Here is a 19,342-nt window from a genome sequence, read left to right as displayed (position 1 = left end):
AAAGGCCTTCTCATGGCCCCTTCTGGCTCTTCCTTCTTCAATGGCCCCTTCCTTCTTAAGCTCCTTAGTGTTAGCCTTATAATCTTCTAGATCTCTAACATTACCTACCTCCCTGAATCTTTTGTAAGCTTTTCTTCTTGACTAGATTTATTACAGCCTTTGTACACCACGGTTCCTGTACCCTACCATAACTTCCCTGTCTCATTGGAATGTACCTATACAGAACTCCACACAAATATCCCCTGAATATTTGCCACATTTCTTTCATACTTTTTCCTGAGAACATCTGTTTCCAATTTAAGCCTCCAATTTCCTGCCTGATAGCCTCATAACTCCCCTTACTCCAATTAAACGCTTTTCTAACTTGTCTGTTCCTATCTCTCTCCAGTGCTATTGTAAAGGAGATAGAATTATGATCACTATCTCCAAAATTCTCTCCCACTGAGAGATCTGACACCTGACCAGGTTCATTTCCCAGTACTAAATCAAGTACAGCCTCTGCTCTTGTAGGCTTATCTACATATTGTGATAAGGAACCTTCCAGAACACACCAAACAAACACCACCCCATCTAAACCCTTTGCTCTGGGGAGATGCCTATCGATATTTGGGAAATTAAAATCTCCCATCACGACAACTCTGTTACTAATATACCTTTCCAGGATCTCTTTCCCTATCTGCTCCTCAATATCCCTGTCACTATTAGGTGGCCTATAAAAAGCACACAATAAAGTTATTCACCCCTTCCTGTTCATAACCTCCATCCACAGAAACTCCGTAGACAATCCCTCCATGGTGTCCACCTTTTCTGCAGCCGTGACACTATCTCTGATGATCAGTGCCACGCCCCCACTTCTTTTGCCTCCCTCCCTGTCCTTTCTGAAACACCTAAAACCCGGCACTTGAAGTAACCATTCCTGTCCCTGAGCCATCCAAGTTTCTGTAATGGCCACCACATCATACCTCCAAGTATTGATCCACGCTCCAAGCTCATCCACTTTATTCACAACACTCCTTGCGTTAAAATAGACACATCTCAACCTTTGGTCTGAGTGCGTCCCTTCTCTATCACCTGCCTATCCTCCCTCTCGCACTGTCTACAAGCTTTCTCAATTTGTGAGCCAACCTCCCCTTCCCCAGTCACTTCAGTTATGTTCCCACCCCACAACAATTGTAGTTTCAACTCTCCCCAGTATCCTTAGCAAACCTCCCCACCAGGATATTGGTTCCTCTCGGATTCAAATGCCACCCATCCTTTTTGTACAGGTCACACCTGTCCCAATGATCCAGAAATCTGAATCCCTGCCCCCTGTTCCAATCCCTCAGCCACGCTTTTATCCTCCACCTCATTCTATTCCTATTCTCACGGTCACATGGCACAGGCAGTAATCCTGAGATTACTACCTTTGCGTTCCTGCTTCTCAACTTCCTTCCCAACTCCCTGTAGTCTTTTTTCAGGACCTCTTCCCTTTTCCTACTTATGTCATTGGTACCAATATATGTACCACTACCTCTGGCTGTTCTTCCTCCCACCGCAGGATATCTTGGATGCAATCCGAAACATCCTGGACCCTGGCACCTGGGAGGCAAACTACCATCCAAGTTTCTTTCCTGCATCCACAAAATCGCCTGTCTGACCCCCTAACTATAGAGTCCCCTATCACTACTTCCCTTCCCTACCCTTCTGAGCCACAGGGCTGGACTCTGTGCCCAGGTAGGCTGTTCCCCTCCCCCAACAGTACTCAAACAGGAGTACTTATTGTCAAGGGGTACAGCCACAGGGATACTCTCTAGTATCTGACTCTTCCTCTTCCCCTTCCCCCTCCTGACTGTGACCCACTTCTCTGTCTCCTGTAGCCCTGGTGTGACCACCTGCCTATAACTCCTTTCTATCACCTCCTCGCTCTCCCTGACCAGGCGAAAGTCATCAAGCTGCATTTCCAGTTCCCTAACTCAGTTCCTCAGAGCTGCAGCTCGACACACTAAGTGCAGATATGGCATTCCAGGAGGCTGGGAGACTCCAGGACTTCCCACATCTGACACCGAGCACAGAAAACTGGCTTCACACACATACTTCCTCCTTTCCGTAATTAACATAGTTAAACCTACCTCGCCTTATCCTGTTACCGCCTAAGCCTGTTGAGCCGAAGCCCTATCACTCTGCTGCCCGCTGGATAGGACGGTCTTCTTTCTAAACCTTTTGCGCTCTACTGGCTGACATCACGCACCTGGGCAGTCTCGCCTCTCTTTTACCCCGAATAGTAAGAAACTCCCTTCGCTCAGAAAAATCAACCGTTCACTCGCAGCCTTCTTGCTCCCGGAATCATTTTAATGAACGTTCTTTGAACCTTCTCCAGTGTCAGCACTGTTCCTGAACCTGTTGGTATGGAACCTAAAACTTCTTTACCTCCTTTCTGATGGTAGCAGCAAAAATGTTTCCATACTTGGTCAGGATGCAACCAGTCAGGATAGTCTCTACTGTACATGCATCAAAGTTTGTCAAAGTTTTAGATGACATGCTAAATCTGCACAAACTTCTAAGAAAGTAAAGGCACTGCTCAGCGTTCTTCAAAATGGTATATATGTTCTGGTCGCAAGACAGAGCCTCTGACATGACAAAGGTTTAAAGGTTCATTTTATTGTCAAAGTATGCATGTACAATACAACTCTGAAATTTATCTCCTCCAGATAGCCAGGAAATACAAAAGACCATGGCAGTTGTTGGAAGGAAAGACATCAACTCTCACCCCCCCGGCATGAAAAAGTAATAAAACTTACAAATCCCAAAATCCCCCACCACCTTCCCTGAAGAAAAAACAGCGACAATAACAATTGCCAACCCCCTCACTTGCAGAAAAGAAACAGTGACGATAGCAACAAATCCCCAACCCCTCCCCGATGGAATCAAACAATGATGATAACAATCCCCAGCTCCCTCATTCACAAAAAAGAACAGTGACAGTAGCATTAAAATCCCCAACTCCCTTCTCACACACAAAAAATTAACAGGTCACTCATACACCAATCAGCCACAAGAAAGAAAATACCGAAAAACTGAAGGAGAGATATATAAAGTACAGTCCAATAATCACATCATCTCAGAATATCAAAAACATCTTTCCATCAGCGTACAAGGAGAGCGGACTTGATGGATGTTGCTGGCCTAGCTGCTGACCATCATCACCCCATTGACCAGGCTGCTGACTGTTGTTGCCCCTGTGGCCTCTGATACCACCCAGGAGTTTAAATTTACTGACTCTCTCTAACTCCGATCCACTAATGAGCACTGTTTCATGGACCCCTGATTTCTTTATCCTGTAGTCACAAATCAGGTCCTTGGTTTTGCTGATGTTGAGTGAGAAGTGGTGTTGTGACAGTGTTCAATCAGATTTTCTATCTCCCTCCTATGAATTTGCCAGTTTGTCACCACCTTTAATTTAACCAACAGTAGTGGTGTCATCATCAAATTTAAATATTGCATTGGCCTTGCTATCATAATCATAAAGTGAGTAGAACAAGACACTAAGCACACAGTTTTGTGGTGCGCCTGTGCTGATGGTGATTGTGGAGGAGATGTTGTTGCCAATCCATAATCAGTAAGTGAGGAAATTGGGAATCCAGTTGCACAGGAGGTTTTGAGGCTTAGGTCTTGGAGCTTATTGATTAGTTGAGAAGAGATAAACACTGGGATTTAACTATCTGCTCATTTTGCAAATATTGAAAGTGATGATTCATTGATCTCTCTTGTGTTTTATTTTAGTTCATCACTAATCATCTCTAGTTAAACCTTCCCAATCAAATTAATTTCATTTAAAACTTCCAGCAATAAATTAACATAATTCAGGTTCACTTGAAGAATTAAGTCCCAGCATTGAGGGCCTTGTTGCATTTAACCTGTTACACTGGGCAAGATTATGACATTCACAGAAACACCAGACTCTCAAGCAGGTGCTCCAGTCCAGGCTCTGTCATGAGAAGTGATTACCAAGTAAATGAGTGAAAAAGATTCAATGATGCAGCAAAATGCTATACCCTCTCTCCTGGGACAAAGTAGCTTTTGTGATGCTTTTGAAAACCTCATGGCTGGATGTTTGGAGCACACAGATACCCAGCAAAAGGGGTGGATCTCCTCACAAACTACTCACCTGTCAGCCACCTCCTCCACCCATCTGTGTAAGAGTCTATGGTTCCCACAATAGTTTAATTAACTACCTCAGAACCCATAAAACTGGAGTAGAAGTTCTTTGATCGCAGGAACTTCCTAAGGTTTTGGTTGGTTGTGCACTATAATGCAAATCATGGTCCAAACATGGATTTCATTCTGTAAGAATGCAAAGCCCTTTCAGAGTTTACAAAATGAACAGTTTCTGAAAAATCTTGGTGGTGGGAAAGAAGACAACCATAATGACAGATCATGCATTTGAAGAAAATAAATTAACAATGCCTAGTAAATATTAAATAAGTCATGAGGTATAAATCAGTAATCTTTACAAGAACTGTGCTGAATTTATTTTCTTTGCCGTCATTTGCGGAATGTTGCTGAATAAAAATGTTTTAAGTCATTATTTTTTCAATAATTTATCAACTTTTTTTTTCCCTTTAGACAACTAGTAGCCTGGCACAGACCTTACTGCGTTGATCTGGAAGAAAGTACTTTTAGTTACCTGCAGACCCTTTTGGATAGATATTGCGATGGCATTAACAATGAGATACCTCCACAGCCTTTCTGTTCTCAAAGGTAATGATGCTTAATAAAGCTGCTACACAAATTTGCAACTTTAGTAATTAATGTGGAATGAATCTTGGATGAATTCTAATAAAGATCCTTTTATAATCCTTTAATCCTGCACTGCATCATGATTAAAAATATCTTTGTTATTGTTTCTAATGATTTTTACAGTTTTTTGTTGAATTTCAGTAACAATGCAAACTTGCTTAAATTACCCAAATTTGCCTGACTGAACTTGTGTCAGGTAGACCTCATAGCAGCAGAATTAGGCCATACAGCCCATTAGTTCTGTTTTGCCATTCCACCGTGGCTGATTTATTATCTCTGTCAGCCCCATTTTCCTGCCTTCTGCCCATAACCTTTGATGCCCTGACTAATCAAGAACCTTTAGAAAAGATGGTTTGCACCTGAACTGGAGGGGCACTATTATCTGAGTGGGAATGCTTGCCAGTGCTTCAATGGGATGGGTTGGGTTAAACTACAGTTGCAGGGCAATGAGAACCAGTATGCCAGAACAGATAGTGGAGAGGTTGTGGAGACTCATGTTAAGTCCTCAGACAAAGTCAGAAATCTAAAGGCTGAGCATGGTGTGACTAATGTTTTGAGCCATATATTTCAATGCAAGAAGTGCTGTAGGAAAGGCAGATAAGCACAGGGCATGGATCAACACATGGAATTATTACAGGTGGCCCCCGTTCTTTGAACATTCGCTTTACGACAGCTCGCTGTTACGAAAGACCTACATTAGTACCTGTTTTCATTAACCAAAGAGGATTTTCACTTTTACGAGAAAAAGACACCCACTTTATACGTGTGTTTACCCAGAGAAAGACTACAATGACCGTGATACCTTGTTCACGTGCGCGTATGTGCTGATTTTTTCCTCTCCAAACCATTTTGGCTCGCTGTCTTCCCAATTTTGATAAGTGATACTACACCATACATACAATATTTCTACTTTATATAGGCTGTATATTTATATCATTTCTGCTTTTACTATATGTTAGTGTTATTTTAGGTTTTATGTGTTATTTGGTATGATTTGGTAGGTTATTTTTTGGGTCTGGGAATGCTCGGACATTTTTCTCATATAAATTAATGGCAATTGCTTCTTTGCTTTACGACATTTCGGCTTACAAATGGTGTCATAGGAACCCTCTACCTTCGGATAGCGGGGGAGACCTGTATATTGTAGCCATTGGTGAGACTTGGTTGCAGGAGGATCAAGACTGGCAGCTCAATATTCTGGGGTTCCATTGTTTTAGACATGACAGAGCAGGAGGGATTAAAGGGGAAAGAGTGACATTACTAGTCAGGAAAAATGTCACGTAAGTGCTCAGTCAGGGTAAACAGGAGAGCTCGTCTAAAATGAGGCTTTATGGGTGGAACTGAGGAATAAGAATGGTTACGACCTCATTATTGAGGCTGTATTACAGATCACCCAACAGACTGAGGGATTTAGAGGAACAAATCTGTAGAGAGATTGCAGATTGTTGTAAGAAACATAAGGTTGTCATAGTAGGTGATTTTAACTTGCCACATATTGACTGGGACTCTTGTACTGTAAAAGGACTAGATGGGATAGCGTTTGTCAAATGTGTTCAGGAAAGTTTCCTTAATCAGTACATAGATGTCCCAATGAGAAAGTGTGCGATATTTAGTCTCCTATTAGGAAATGAGACAGGGCAGGTGACAGAAGTTTGTGTTGGGGAGCAAATTGCCATTATTTGCCATGGTCATTATGCCATTAGTTTCAAAGTAAATATGGAAAAAGATAGATCTGGTCCGCAGGTAGAGAATCTAAATTGGAGAAAGGCCAATTGTGATTGTATCAGAAAGGATCTGGCAAGTGTGGATTGGGACAGGCTGTTTTCTGGCAAATGTGTACTTGTTAAGTGGGAAGCCTTCAAAAGTGAAATTTTGTGGGTATAAAGCTTGTATATACCTGGCAGAATAAAAGGTAAAGGTAATGGGTGTGGGGAACCTTGGTTTTCAAGAGACATTGAGGCCCTGGTTAAGAAAAAAAAGGAAGTGTATAGGCAGGTAGGAACAAATAAGGTACTTATGAAGCATAAGAAATGCAACAGAACTCAGGAAAGGTAAAAGAAAGAATGAGGTTAATCTAGCAGAAAAGGTGAAGGAGAATCCTGAGGGATTCTGAAGATATATTAGGAGCAAAATGATTGCAGGTGACAAAATTAGTTCTCTGGAAGATCAGAATAGCAATCTATGCATGGAGTCAAAAAAGATGGGGGAAATCTTAAATGGATTTTTTTTTTGCATCTGTGTTTACTCGGGAGACAGACACTGAGTCTGTAGAAGTGAAGAAAAGCAACAGCAGGGTCATGGACCATATAAAGATTACGAGGAGATGTTTGCTGTTTTGAGGCAAATTAGGGTGGATAAAATGCCCAGGGGCTGACGAGGTATTCCCACAGACCTGGTGGCAGGCAAATGCAAAAGTCGCATGAGCCCTAGCAGAGATATTTAATTCACCCTTTGCGACGGGTAAGTTACCGATGGACTGGTAGATAGTTAATGTTGTTCCACTGTTTAAGAAAGACTGTAAAAATAAACTTGGACATTAAAGGCCGGTGAGCCTGACATCAGTAATGGGAAAGTTATTGGAAGGTATTCTGAGGGACCAGATATGAGTATTTACAGTGCCTATAAAAAAAATTCACTCTCCCCCATCCCCCCCCCCCCCCCCCCGGATGTTTTATTGCTTTACTTGAGGTACATAATGAATACTTCAGTATTCACTATGGAAAAGGATCTTGGTGATTGTAGTGATGACTTGCAGCAGACTGAAAAGTTTGAGCATGTAGATAGTAAGAAAGAGGATGTGCTGGAGATTTTGGAAAGCATCAAGTTGGATAAGTCGCCGGGACCAGATGAGGTGCACCCCAGGCTACTGTGGAAGGCGAGGGAGGAGATTGCTTAGCCTCTGGCAATGATCTTTGCATCATCAGTGGGGACAGGAGAGGTTCCAGAGGATTGGAGGGTTGCAGATGTTGTTCCTTTATTCAAGAAAGGGAGTAGAGATAGCCCAGGAAATTATAGACCAATGAGTCTTACCTCAGTGGTTGGTAAATTGATGAAGCAGATCCTGACAGGATTTATGAACATTTGGAGAAGTATAATATGATTAGGAATAGTCAGCATGGCTTTGTCAAGTGCAGGTTGTGCCTTACGAGACTGATTGAATTTTTTGAGACTAAACACATTGATGAAGGAAGAGCAGTGGATGTAGTATATATGGATTTCAGCAAGGCATTTGATAAGGTACCCCATCCAAGACTTATTGAGAAAGTAAGGAGGCATGGGATCCAAGGGGACATTGCTTTGTGGATCCAGAACTGGCTTGCCCACAGAAGGCAAAGAGTAGTTGTAAACAGGTCATATTCTGCATTGAGGTCAGTCACCAGCGGAGTGCCTCAGGGATCTGTTCTGGGACCCTTACTCTTCGTGATTTTTATAAATGACCTGGATGAAGAAGTGGAGGGATGGGTTAGTAAGTTTGCTGATGACACAAAGCTTGGACGTGTTGTGGATAGTATGGAGGGCTGTCAGAGGTTACAGTGGGACATTGATAGGATGCAAAACTGGGCTGAGAAGCGGCAGATGGAATTCAGCCCAGATAAGTGTGAAGTGGTTCATTTTGGTAAGTCAAATATGATGGCAGAATATAGTATTAATGGTCAGACTCTTGGCAGTGTGGAGTATCAGAGGGATCTTGGGGTCCGAGTCTATAGGATGCTCAAAGCAGCTGTGGCGATTGACTCTGTGGTTAAGAAGGCATACGGCGTATTGGCCTTCATCAATCGTGGAATTGAATTTAGGAGCCAAGAGGTGATGTTGCAGCTATATAGGACCCTGGTCAGACCCCACTTGGAGTACTGTGCTCAGTTCTGGCTGCCTCACTACAGGAAGGATGTGGAAACCATAGAAAGGGTGCAGAGGAGATTTACAAGGATGTTGCCTGGTTTGGGGAGCATGTCTTATGAGAATAGGTTGAGTGAACTCGGCCTTATCTCCTTGGAGCAACGGAGGATGAGAGGTGAAACTTGATAGAGGTGTATAAGATGATGAGAGGCATTGATCGTGTGGATAGTCAGAGACCTTTTCCCAGGGCTGAAATGGTTGCCACAAGAGGACACAGGTTTAAGGTGCTGGGGAGTACAGAGGAGATGTCAGGGGTAAGTTTTTTACTCAGAGAGTGGTGAGTACATGAAATGGGATGCCGGCAACGGTGGTAGAGGTGGATACGATAGGGTCTTTTAAGAGACTTTTGGATAGTTACATGGAGCTTTGAAAAATAGAGGGCTATAATTAAGCCTAGTAATTTCTAAGGTAAGGACATGTTCGGTACAACTTTTTGGGCCAATGGTCCTGTATTGTGCTGCAGGTTTTCTATGTTTCTAACATTAAATCGCAGTGGATTTAATTTGGCTTTTTTGACACTGATCAACAGAAAAAGATTATTTTGTGTCAAAGTGAAAACATCTCTACAAGTGATCTAAATTAATTACAAATGTAAAACACAAAATAATTGTTTGCAAAAATATGGCATACCAGATCATCACTGTGTAGCCAATTGGATTTAGATGTCACATAATTAGTTAAATGGAGAATACCATCTGCAGTCAAGGTGCTTCAATTGATAGTAGTAAAAATACATCTGTATCTGAAAGGTCCAACTGCTAGTGGTTTGTGGCAAAAACTAAGCATGAAGAGAAAAGAACACTCCACACAACTCCACAAAAAAGTTATTGAAAAGCACCTCAGGAGATGGATACAGGAAAATTTCCAAGTCTCTGAATATCCTTTGGAGTTAAGTCAATCATCAAGAAATGGAAAGAATATGCCACAGCTGCAAATCTGCCTGGAACATGCCTCCTTACAAACTCAGTGATCGTGCAAGAAGGTGACTAGTGAGGGAGGCCACCAAGAGACCTATGACAACTCTGGAGAAGTTACAAGCTTCAGTGGCTGAGATGGGAGAGACAGCGCATACAACTGTTGCCTGGGTGCTTCACTAGTCACAGCTTTATGAAAGAGTGGCAAAGAGAAAGCCACTGTTGAAAAAAAAACTCATGGGAGACTATGAAGTCAGCTGGAAGAAGGATCTCTGGTCTGATGAAACCAGAATTGAGCTTTTTGGCCATCAGACTAAACACTGTGTTTGGCGTAAACTAATCAAAAACACACCATCCCAACAGTAAAGCATAGTGGTGGCTGCATCATGCTGTGGGGATGCTTCACTGCAACAAGCCCTGGAAGGCTTGTGAAGGTAGAGAGTAAAATGAATATAGCAAAATACAGGGAAATCCTGGAGGAAAACCTGATGTAGTCTGCAAGAGAACTGCGATTTGAGAGGAGATTTGTTTTCCAGCAAGACAGTGACCCCAAGCATAAAGCCAAAGCTAACAGGATGGCTTAAAAGCAACAAAATTAATGTCCTGGGGTGGTCATTTCAGAGGCCACACCTCAATCCAATTGAGAATTTCTAGTTGCACTTGCAAAGGGCTGCTCACTCACAATCCCCATGCAATCTGACAGAGCTTGAATAGTTTTATGAAGAAGACTGGGGAAAAATGTGCAAAGCTGATAGAGATCTATCCACACAAACTCAAGGCTGTAATAAATATTGACGTAGAGGGTGAATACTTATGCAATCAATTATTTTGTGTTTTATATTTGTAATCAATTTAGATCACTTGGTAGAGATCTGTTCTCACTTTTCTGTTGGTCAGTGTCAAAAAAAGGCAAATTCAATCCACTGTGATTCAGTGTTGTAAAACAATAAAACATGAAAACTTCCAAGAGGGGTGAATACTTTTTATAGGCAATGCAGATAGACAGGGACTAATTAGGGATAGTCAGCACAACTTCATGTGTGGTAGGTCAAGTCTAATGAATCTAATAGATGGTTTTGAAAAAATTACCAAGAAAATTGATGAAGGCAAGGTAGTGGACATCATCTACATGAACTCCAGCAAGGCCTTTGACAAGGTCCTGCATGGGAGGTTGGTCAAGAAGGTTCAGTCACTTGGCATTCAAGATGATCAGGTGATTTGGATTGAGCATTGGCTTTCTGGAAGAAGCCAGAGAGTGCTAGTATATGGTTGTCTCTCTGAGTAAGGCCTCTGACTAGTGAAGTGCTGGGTCCATTGTTTGTCATCTATACCAATGATCTGGATGATCATTTGGTTAACTGGATCAGCAAATTTGCAGTTGACAGCAAGATTTGGGGTGTAGTGGCAGAGAGGGAGACCATCAGAGCTTACAACAGGATTTGAATTAGCTGGATAAATATGCTGAATAAATGTCAGATGGAATTTAATGCAGACGTGCAAGGTGTTGCACTTCAGTAGGACCAAACAGGTTAGGTTTTGCACAGAAAAGTAAGCTTTTAGCATGTCAGCCTTAAATCAAAATATTGAGTAAGGAGATGGGATGTTATATTGAAGTTGTATAAGATGTTAGTGAGGGCTAATTTGGAGTATTGTATGCAGTTTTAGTCACCTACCTACAGGAAAGATGTAAATAAGGTGGAAAGAGTACAGATAAAATTTACAAGTATATCCCTGGTACTGGAGGACTTGAGTTATAAGGAAAGATTGAATAGGTTAGGACTTTATTCCTTGGAACATAAGTAATGCGGGGAGACTTGATAGAGGGATACAAAATTCTGAGGGGTATTGTTAGGGTAAATGCAAGCAGGCTTTTCCCATTGAGGTTGGGTGGGACTATACCTAGAGGTCATGGGTTAAGTTTAAGGGAAACATGAGAGGAAACTTCTTCACTCAGAAGGCTATGAGTGTGGAACAAGCTGCCAGCACAAGTGGTGCAGGCGAGCTTGGTTTCAAAATTTAAGAGAAATTTGGATACGTACATTTTTGAGGGGGTATGGAGAGCTATGGTCGGGGTGCAGATCTCGATGGACCCAAGTGCCTGTTTCTATACTGTATTTTTCTATGATTCAACCTGTCAACCTCTGCTTTAAATGTCTTGGCCTTCCACAGATTGACTACTTTCTGGCAAAAGAAATTTCTCCTCATTTCTGTACTAAATGGACATTCTATTCTGATCAGTTGATTGCCGAGTAGATTAATATCGATGTGGATTGACTATAACTTCCTTCCATTCCATTTAATAAGTAACAAATCTATAAAATTCAGATACCTTTAGAAAATAGTTCTGCCATACCTCAATTGATTTCTCTACTTTTTCCAGTTTTCTTAAAGCAAGCAGCATGTCCCACATACAGGCAGAAAGTGAACTGAAGAGTCTCTCCAAAATCTGAAATGAGAGACTTGATTGAGACACAGAAGCAGAATTATGCCATTCAGCTCATTGTGTCTGCTCCACCATTTCCATCACGGCTGATTTTTTTAATAAATCCTTTTTAACCGCATTCTCTAGGTAACTTTTGATGCCCTACCTAACCAAGAACCTATCAACCTCCGTGATTTGGTCTCAACAGTTCTCTGTGCAATAAATTCCAAAGATTCACTACTCTCTAGCTAAAGAAATTGCTCTTTGTTTCTGCTCTAAATGGATGTCTATCTATCCCACTCAACCCTATACACCTGCCTTGTTGCCATATCCTTTGATGCCTAACTGATCAGAAAACTATCAAATTCCACCTTAAATATACGCACAGCCTTGGCCTCCACTGTGGCAGAGCATTCCATAGTTTTACTACTCTCTAAGCTAAAAATAAAATTCCTCCTTACTTCTGTTCTAAAGGGTCACCCCTCAGTTTTAAGGCTGTGCCCTCTAGTTCCGGATGCCCCCACCATAGGAAACTGCTTTTCCATATCCACCCTATCTATTCCTTTCAACACTTGATAGGTTTCAATGAGATCCCCTTGCATTCTTCTAAACTCCAGTGAGTACAGGCCCAAAGCTGCTAAACACTCCTCAAATGTTAACCCCTTCATTCTTGGAATCATCCTTGTGAGCGTCCTCTAGACCCTTCACTGATAATACATCCTTTCTGAGATGTGAGGCCCAAAACTGTTGACAATACTTAAAGTGTGGCCTGGCTAGGATTGGCCCATGCTCCCAATCTGCAGACTTGGCCATAAAACTATCAATTCTGTCATCCAAATCATTGACATATAACTTGAAAAGAAGCACTCAGATCCTAACACCAAGCCTTGAGGAGCACCTCCAGAAAAGACCTCCCTTTTTTCCCATTCTTCGCCTCTTGCCTGTCAGCCAATATTCTATCTATGATAGTATCTTTCTGTAATATCTTGGGCTGTTTTTAAGCAGGGTCCTGTGCTGCACCTTGCCAAAGGCATTATGAAAATCTAAGTAAAATCCTCAAAGAATTTCAAAATATTTGTCAGGAAAGAGCTTCCCTCAAGGAAACCATGCTAACTTTGGCCTATTTTATCAAGTGCTTTCAAATACTCTGAAACCTAATGGGCTCTAACATCTGCCCAACCACTGATGTCAGGCTAACTGGCATATATTTTGCTGTATTTTGCCTCCTCCCTTTCCAAAGCCATTCTGAAATCTAGTGATTCTTAAAAGATTGCTAATAATGCCTCCACAATCTCTTTAGCTACTTCTTTAAGAACTCTGGGGTGTAGTCCGTCTGGTCCAATTGACATATCTACTTTAAGACTTTCAGCTTCCCAAGCACCTTCTCCTTAATAACAGCAATTACATTCACTTCTGCCCTTTGACACTCTTGAATTTCCAGCATACTTCCGTCTTCCACAGTGAAGACTGATGCAAAATACTTATTAATTTTGTTTGCTATTATTTTGTCTCCCATTACTAGCTGCCCAGTGTCATTTTACAGCAGTCCAATATCATCTCTCACCTCTCTTTTAAAATCTGGAAAACTTTTGTTATTCTCTTTTATATTATTCTCATTGCTTTTTTGGGTGCCTTCTGTTGGGTTTTTTTTCAGCTTCCCAATTCTCAAACCTCATTAATTTTTGCTATGTTATGTTTCTTCTTATTTGCTGTCTTTGATGTTCCTTGTCAGGCACGTTTGCATCATCCACCCTTCAGCTACTTCTTAGCTTTGGGATGCATTTATACTGTGCCTTCTGAATTGCCCCTAGAAACTCCAGCCATTGCTATTAAGCCATCATCCCTGATAGTGTCCCCTTCCAATCAATTTTGGCCAGCTCCCCTCTCATGCCTTAGTATAATTCTCTTTACTCTGCTGCAATAGTGATACATCTAACTTCATCTTCACCCTCTCAAACTGCAGGGTGAATTCTATCATATTCTGATCTCAGTTTCCTAAGAGTTCCTCCACCCTAAGCTCCCTATCAAATTTGGTTTATCACCGAACACTCAATCCAGAATTGCCTTTCTCCAAGTAGGCTCAACAACAAGCAGTTGTTTGGGATCTGGCACCAACCTGGTTTTTCCAATCTAGCTGCATATTGAAATCTCACATGACATTGCCCTTTTGATGTGCATTTTCTGTCTCCAGTTGTGATATTTATTCCACATTCTGGTTACTGTTTGGAGACCTGTTTATAACTCCCATTAAGGTCTTTTTACCCTTGCAGTTTCTTAACTACCCACAACGATTTTACATCTTCCGATCCTATGTTAACTCTTTCTAAGGATATGATTTCCATTTTTACCAACAGAACCACCCTACCCCCTCTGCCTACCTGGCTATCCTTTCAATACAATGTGTATCCTTGGATGTTAAGCTCCCAACTATGATTTTCTTTCAGGCATGCCTCAGTGATGCCCACATCGTACCTGCCATTCCTTGACTGCGCTACGTGATCACCTACCTTATTCTATATACTGCATGCATTCAAATAAAGGATTCTGTATTCATCACAGTTTTTGATTTTGCCCCTGTGTTACACACCAACTCATCCCACTGACTGCAATTTTGCCCTATCATCTGCCTGTCCTTCCTCACAGATTCACTCACCCTGCATTGACTTGTATACCAACTGCCCTATCCTCAGCTCTATTATTCTGGTTCCTATAGCACTGCCACCAGTTCTAGAAAGTGTGCCTGCAAGGATATTGGTCCCCCTCAGATTCAGGTGTAAGCTGTCCTTTTTGTGCAGCTTATACTTCCCGAGAAGGGATCTCAATGATTCAGAAAGCTAAAACCCTGTCCACTGCACTAATTCCTCAGCCAGGTATTCATCTGCCAAATCATCCTATTCTTACGCTCATTGGTGTGTGGCACATGCAGCAATATCAGATATTACTATCCCAGAGGTTCTGATTTTCAGCTTTCTACCTATCTTCTTATATTCTCTTTTCAGAATCCCCTCCCTTTTCCTGCCTGTGTCATTGGTAACAAGATATACCATGAATTCTGGCTGCTCACCCTCCTCTTTAAAAATACCATGGACTCAGTTTGAGACATCCCTGATCCTGGCATCTAGGAGGCAAGATACCATCCAGGCATCTCTTTCACATCCACAGAATGTCCTGTTTGCTCCTCAAACCCCTATTGCTAGAGTCATAGAAAAGCACACCACAGAAATAGGTCCTTGGGCCCATCTAGTCTAAGCCAAACCATTTAAACTGCCTATTGTTATCGATCTGCACTGGGACCATAGGCCTCTGTACCCCTACCATCCATGTACCTATCCAAACTTCTCATAAGCATTGAAATGAAGCTTCCATGCACCCCTTGTGCTGGCAGCTCATTCTGCACTCTCACAAGCCTCTGAGTGAAGAAGTTTCCCCTCATGTTCCCCTTAAACTTCTCATCTTTCCAGCTTAACCCATAACCTCTAGTTCTAGTCCCACTCAACCTCAGTGGAAAAAGCCTGCTTGCATTTACCCTATCTAAACCCCCTCATAATTTTGAAAACCTCTATCAAGTCTCCTCTCAATCATCTATGTTCTAGAGAATACAGTCCTAGCCTGTTCAATCTTCCCTTCTAACTCCAGTGCTCCAGATCTGCCAACATCCTTGTAGATTTTCTTTGTACTCTTTCAACTTTATTTACACTTTCCTGTATGTAGGTGAGCAAACCTGCACACAATACTCCAAATTAGTCCTCATCAATGTCTTGTACAACTTCAACATAACATCCCAAACCTGTACTCAAAACTTTGACGTGTGTGTGTGTGTGTGTACGCACCCTTAACTCCTGGTGGAACTGTCGGGGGACCGTCATGACAAGCTTTTTGCACCAATCATTTTGGTGATTGCTCATCATATAGCGTGTCCTAGGCATCTGAAACCTGGCGGAGCCCATCCCTCTCCAGGTTTTTTTTACAAGGCCGAGTAGCTAGGTCGACACTCAACCCAGGCACGGATGGAGAGCATGCAAGGGAGCCGGCCAGATTCGAACACAGGACCTCTCACCCCTAAGTCCAACACTGATGCCACTACGCAACCAGCCGGCAATATGCCAACATCTTTCTTTATGACCCTATCTACCCGGGACACCACTTTAAATACATTATGGAGTTGTATTCCCAGAGCCCTTTGTCCTACCACCCTCCTCAGTTCCCACCTACTGCACTCCTCTTCTCTCCCCATTGCTTCTGAATCACAGAGACAGATTCAACTGCGGATGCTGGTAGTTGATTTCCTTCTCTTCACCCCCCCCCCCCCCCGCCTAAAAAAGGGTATCCTTAGTGGTATACTCAATATTGAGGGGAACAGCCATAAGGGTACTCTGAATTGGCTGCCTATTTTCTTTCCCTCTCCTGACAATCACCCAGATTCCTGCCTCCTGCATCTTAGGGGTGACTTACCTCCCTGCAGTTCCACCCTGTCACCTCCTCATTCTCCTGTATCTAGTTGTTCCTGCATTCGCACAGGAACAATAAGCCTTTCATTTGAAAGGAGAGGAGGGGCTTTGATGGGCAAGTGTGAGTAAAAAGTTCTATATTTTTAATTTTCTTTTAATATTGTTAAGTTTTTGTTTGTATTTATGTTTGTCTTTACTAATAATTTTTGATGTTTTTGAAATGGAATATATATATATATCTCTCGCACTAATAGATTTCTATTCTATTTTTAATAGGGAGCATCATCACTTTGTGTTTCTTTGTTTGAAGTTGCTTTCTACCCATCTTTCCCTGGCTCAAGCTGGAGGAACTGGTGCCACTGTCCTCGGTCAACAGACCAGACCACTAAGAAACTTACTTTTTCGGTTAATAGATTCAGATGTCCCAAAAAATATTGAAGAGGTAAATGGAGAAAATTGACTAGGTTTATCTCTTTGTGATATTATTATTAATGTCTGTCCCTAAGGGTACAAAATCATTTGATTAACTTACTGAACTAGCTGTCTGAGCTCTTGGTTATTGATCCATCAAATGCTCCTCATACATTAAACTTGTCATTCCTATATCATTCTTGTAAACCTCATGTGGACACACTTCAATGCCAGCAGATTCTTTCTTAGATATGAGGTCCAAAAACTGTTTATACTACTCCAACTGCGGTCTGACTAATGTCTTATGAAGCCTCAATGTTACATCCTTGCCTTTCTGTTCTAGTTCTTTTGAAATGAATGCTAATATTGCATTTACCTTCACCAACCTGCAAGTTACCTTTCATTGACTCTCTGCTTTTTCAACACTACCTGCCCTTCCACCTCTCTTTGTATCATCTGAGAACTTGGCCATCAAGCCATCAATTTTGTCAGCCAGGTGGCCAACCAGAAAAGGCCCCCTTTTATTCCCACTCTGCCTTTGCCAGTCAGCCTATCATCTATCCAAGCTAACAGTTTTTAGGAGATCTAGAGCCATAAGTTATTCTATTCATAATCCTACACCTAATTTTATGAAAAATTAACATTATAATTTTGCATTAAATTGTGTTTATGAAATTGATATAACAATTATTTTATTTTCTGCTACAAGTAGCATGAATATATTTTCAAATTCTGCAGCTCATGCTTATTGATTAAAAGCTGTACTTGTGTTACACAGGCAGTTAATGAAACACTTTCGGTTGGTGCATCTTTACTGTTGCCTCCACTCAGGGAACGTACTGAGCTTTTACACAGTCTTCTACCTCAAGGTCCAGAAAGATGGGAAAGTTTATCAAAAGGACAAGTAAGCATCACCATCGTTAGGTGCTGATGTGACATTATTAATACTAATATTGACAAGATATTCATAAACTGCTATTTTATATTCTGTGTAGCTTTATACCTTATTATTAACTTGTATAATCTATGAACGAAGATTATTAGTAGGTTACAGACTGTATTGTTCAGATAAAATTATAACTATCCATCAAACTATTTTAGTTCCTTTGTCATCTGTTTACACTGTATTGAATGACATTTTGTTTAGTGTTTTGCATATTTTAGCCGGCTGGTGGCGTAGTGGCATCAGCGCTGGACTTCGGGGCAAGAGTTCAAATCCAGCCGGCTCCCTTGCAGGCTCTTCATCTGTGCCTGGGTTGAGCGTTGACCTAGCAACTTGACCTCGTAAAAAAAAAACCTGGACAGGGATGGGCTCTGCCAGGTTTCAGATGCCCAAGACACGCTGTACGATGAGCAATCACCAAAAAAATCGGTGCAAAAAGCTTGTCATGACGGCACCCCGACAACTCCACCAGGAGTGTGCGGGCACACACACATTTTAATAGATAATAGAATAATGCACATAAAGAGATTTGCAGCCCTCTCGACATCGGCTCCTTCGAGAATACCCACAACTGAGGGTGGACCTGTCTCTGATTTCTGTGCACGTACATACTGTGTGTTAAAATGCAGAAATTAGGAATGAGCTGGAGTTAAATGACAGCACGAAACTAACGAGCAAATCAGATTATGCCAATCCCAGTCACTGGATTTAGTAGCAAGACTACATTCTTCAGAACCTGGGCATTAACTTTGATTTTAAAATTGGTGAATAATTTTATAATCATCACAATTAAAGTGGAAAAACTTTGTTTTGCATGCCATCCAAACATATAATTTCCTCATTTCAATGTACTGGGCTGGTACAACAGGGTATCAATAACAGAATGCAGGATAAAGTGATACAGTTATAAATAAAGAACAGTCCAAGCAGTCAATGATATCGATTGTGAGGTCAAGAATTCATCTTATCATACAATTGAATTGTTCCCTTGTATGATATGGTGAACTTCAGTACAAATACAGTAAATGTTTTTTTCTTTATGTTGATTTCTAGTAGCTCTGGCTACTTAAGGTGAATTTTTAAAGTAATTTTTAAGAAGTTACTTAAATCTATTTGAACTATTTATAAGATTGATCAGTCTATATGGACATTTAAAACATTTGGAAGAAGTATTTGACATCTCTCTGCTTTGAAAGCCATAGGGCGTTGTGGGCTTCAGTCTCATGATCTGGTGCCTAGCACCACTTGAAGACCCATTACCTGCAAGTCTATGAGCCAAGAGCTGGGAAGTGGTTTTAACATGTCTCTATTTGAGCAACCTTTGACATGGATGTACTAAATGGCCTCTTCCTTTTTTTAAAAAAACAACAGCAGTCTGGTGTTATGAATATGAGTCTTTGAATTTCAACTGGAAGTTAAGTTTGCCCTTAACCTGACACTCAGCAGCTGAAGGCCAGGATTCTTAGAATCACAATAATGTGAAAACATTTCTTAATCTCTTTGGATTATTACTTGGTGGGCTATGTCTGGG

The 19,342-nt window shown here is 41.5% G+C and overlaps 1 protein-coding gene across 4 annotated transcripts in view; it reads left to right on the top strand.

The window, feature by feature from the left end:
- The window catches only part of LOC140737724 (probable E3 ubiquitin-protein ligase HERC1), a 273,953-nt gene that overhangs the window by 44,524 nt on the left and 210,087 nt on the right, over positions 1-19,342 (top strand). For all 4 annotated transcript variants that reach the window (XM_073064301.1, XM_073064302.1, XM_073064299.1 and 1 more), the window contains 3 exons: positions 4,603-4,737; positions 16,734-16,899; positions 17,647-17,772. In XM_073064301.1, the coding sequence (XP_072920402.1) occupies positions 4,603-4,737; positions 16,734-16,899; positions 17,647-17,772 (427 nt within the window). The remainder of the gene's footprint in view (positions 1-4,602; positions 4,738-16,733; positions 16,900-17,646; positions 17,773-19,342) is intronic.

The sequence above is a fragment of the Hemitrygon akajei genome, chromosome 13 (genome assembly GCF_048418815.1).
Source record: "Hemitrygon akajei chromosome 13, sHemAka1.3, whole genome shotgun sequence".
Classification (NCBI taxonomy): domain Eukaryota; kingdom Metazoa; phylum Chordata; class Chondrichthyes; order Myliobatiformes; family Dasyatidae; genus Hemitrygon; species Hemitrygon akajei.
Note: the sequence above shows the minus strand (reverse complement) of the source record. Positions and strands in the feature narration are given on the sequence as shown.